At 39.0% G+C, this 2,822-nt stretch overlaps 1 protein-coding gene across 1 annotated transcript; it reads left to right on the plus strand.

Annotated features, from left to right (window-relative positions):
* Positions 1-747: 747 nt before the first annotated feature.
* LOC137617409 (piggyBac transposable element-derived protein 4-like) lies at positions 748-1,356 on the plus strand. Its single transcript, XM_068347439.1, has one exon. The coding sequence runs from the start codon at positions 748-750 to the stop codon at positions 1,354-1,356; it is 609 nt and encodes a 202-aa protein (XP_068203540.1).
* Positions 1,357-2,822: the final 1,466 nt, after the last annotated feature.

Here is a 2,822-nt window from a genome sequence, read left to right on the forward strand (position 1 = left end):
GACCCTTCTGTGCCTCCTACTCCCTCTGCTGACCCTGCTGTGCCTCCTCCTCCCTCTGCTGATCCTGCTGTGCCTCCTCCTGTTGCCAGGGGAAGACGAAGGAGCAATGCTAATGAAGAAGACAAGGCTATAAGAATGCATGACTTCGGAACCAGTACAGTGACATCCAAGTCTGGCTATAGGTGGAATTGTCGACCACAGTCATCCAGTAGAGTAAGGACACCAGCACGAAACATTGTTGGTCCTATCACCTCTGGACCAACACCGGAGGCAAGGAGTGCAGACACCCCAGAAAAAGCCTTGAGCTTGTTCTTTGGAGATAATATTATCGACGAGATAGTGCAATGGACCAACAAAATAATTCCTCAGCGGGCAGCCAAGTATACTAACCGGAGAGGAGGGTTATCCCTAACAGAACCGGCTGAGATACGTGCACTTTTGGGACTATTGATCTTCAGTGGTGGCCAGAGGGATAACCACCTGACAACTAGGGAAATGTTTAGCTCCAAGACCAGCCCACCAATTTATCGTGCAGCCATGTCAGAGGACCGCTTCTGCTTCCTTCTCAGCTGTTTGAGATTTGATGACAAAGACACGAGAGCTCAGAGACAGACAACGGACAAGTTTGCAGCTATTCGTGTTATCTGGGACATCTTTATTGACAACTGTGGGAAAATGTACGTCCCAAGTGAAACAGTTACAGTGGATGAACAGCTGCTGGCATTCCATTGAAACTGCCCATTCTGCATGTATATTCCTAGCAAACCAGCAAAATATGGGATCAAACTTTTCCTTATATGTGACAGTAAAAGCAAGTACATGCTGAGAGCAATACCCTACCTGGGGAAAGAAGACACACAACCTCAGGCCCGGGGTGGCGTAAACGTTGGTCATAAGATCACAAAGGATCTTACAGAACCCTACCACAATAGAAACAGAAACGTAACCACCGACAATTGGTTTAGTTCTGTGCCCTTGGTCACTGATCTTCTACACAACTGTGGCATGATCTTAGTTGGCACTGTGAAAGCAAACAAGAAAGAAATTCCCCAGGAAATGAAAGAAACAAGAACTAGGATGGTAGGTTCTAGTGCATTCTCATCCGTTAATGACATGACGTTGGTGTCATACTGCAAGGACACTTCAAGAACGAAAAACAAGTTGGTGCATCTATTATCATCAATGCACACTCAGCCAACCATAATGCCCAAGGGCAAGCCCGAGATCATTTGTTTTTATAATGAGACGAAAGGTGGAGTTGATGCATTCGATCAAATGTGTGCAATATACTCAGTTTCAACACAGTCTGCAACATTCCTTTACCTGTCAGGGATGATCAAGCAAGTCTCACAATGATGGCGGAAAGCAGGGCTCCCATGGTGCGGTGCTCACTGTGTGACAGGGCCAAAGACAGGAAGACACGACACAGGTGTCAAGGCTGTACACGCCCTGTGTGTCCTCAACACATCTACACTTGATGCGTGGACTGCCCACACTAATACAGTTAAGAACTTTAGTTACTACTACTACTACTAGTACTAGAACTACATACTGGTAAGCGTAGGGCATGCATAGTCCATCACCAAGAATATGAATTGTTTGTACTGTACACTGAAACTGCCAGTATTGCTCATTACCATTTTCAATGGTAAATAATTGTAAAAGAAGATTTTTTTTTGTTCAAATATGGTGTTTTGACTGTCAAAACATAAACATAACATTTCTTGATCATTTAGTGTTCACAGACAGGAATACCTCTACGAAAATTTTTTTTTTTGCAGAAACTTCATTTATTTTCACCAAAGAATTTATAGTTATCATTTTATGGTGTCCCATACAGCGTGTGTACCTGCCAGGAGGCTGTGATACCCATAGCTGAGATACCCCGATACCCTGAGAGTGTGTGGGTCAGGAATAAAGTCATTTACAAGAATATTAGATTTTACTCACTCTATTTTAGCAACACAAGTAAAAATTTTAGTATTTTTTTATACTTTTTTTAAGTTGTCCTTGAAATATGTAGTTTCAGTTGCTAGTCATTAAAATGGTTGAATAAAATACACTAGAGAATATGTACTTTCTGTTTATGTTTTCAGAATCAATAAATTTTGTTTATAACTATTTTTATTTATTTTTTTTAAAACGGGGTAAAACATACCCCACGTCCGTGTTAATAATTATATACCCCACGTCCGTGAACAAGAGTTAATGAAAACCTAAAATATATCTTAAAACAATAAAAATCCTTGATTAATGCTTTTATCTCTACTGGTCCGTCTTTGCCTTATTTATATGGTTTAATTAAAACCCATAAAACAGGATATCCAATCAGACCAATTATCAGTGCTACAGGTTCTATTAACTATAAATTATCCAAGTATATAGTTGAATTACTTTCCAAAATCTTAGGATCTATTTCAACCTCCCATATAAAAAATTCTGTTGATCTTTGCTAAAAATTACTAAAGGTTAACCTTACCTCTAGGCATAGATTAGTAAGTTTTGATGTAACTTCATTGTTTAGCAAAGTGTCGGTTGATGACTTATTTTATTTCCTGTCGAGTATTTTAGATGCTTATGATTTACCTTTATCAACCCATAGTATTATTGAACTCATTTTTTTGTTCATTAAAAAGTATAAATTTAGTTTTAATGGAGATTGTTACGAACAAGTTTCTGGTATTGCTATGGGTAATCCTTTGTCTCCACTTTTATCCAACATATATATGGATTTTTTTTTAATCTAGATTAATTCCTTTAGTGTGGTCTTCCCAAATTATTTGGTATCGATATGTTGATGATGTTCTAGGTATTTTAGAAGA

This window comes from Palaemon carinicauda, chromosome 23 (assembly GCF_036898095.1).
Source record: "Palaemon carinicauda isolate YSFRI2023 chromosome 23, ASM3689809v2, whole genome shotgun sequence".
NCBI classification, from domain to species: Eukaryota; Metazoa; Arthropoda; class Malacostraca; order Decapoda; family Palaemonidae; genus Palaemon; species Palaemon carinicauda.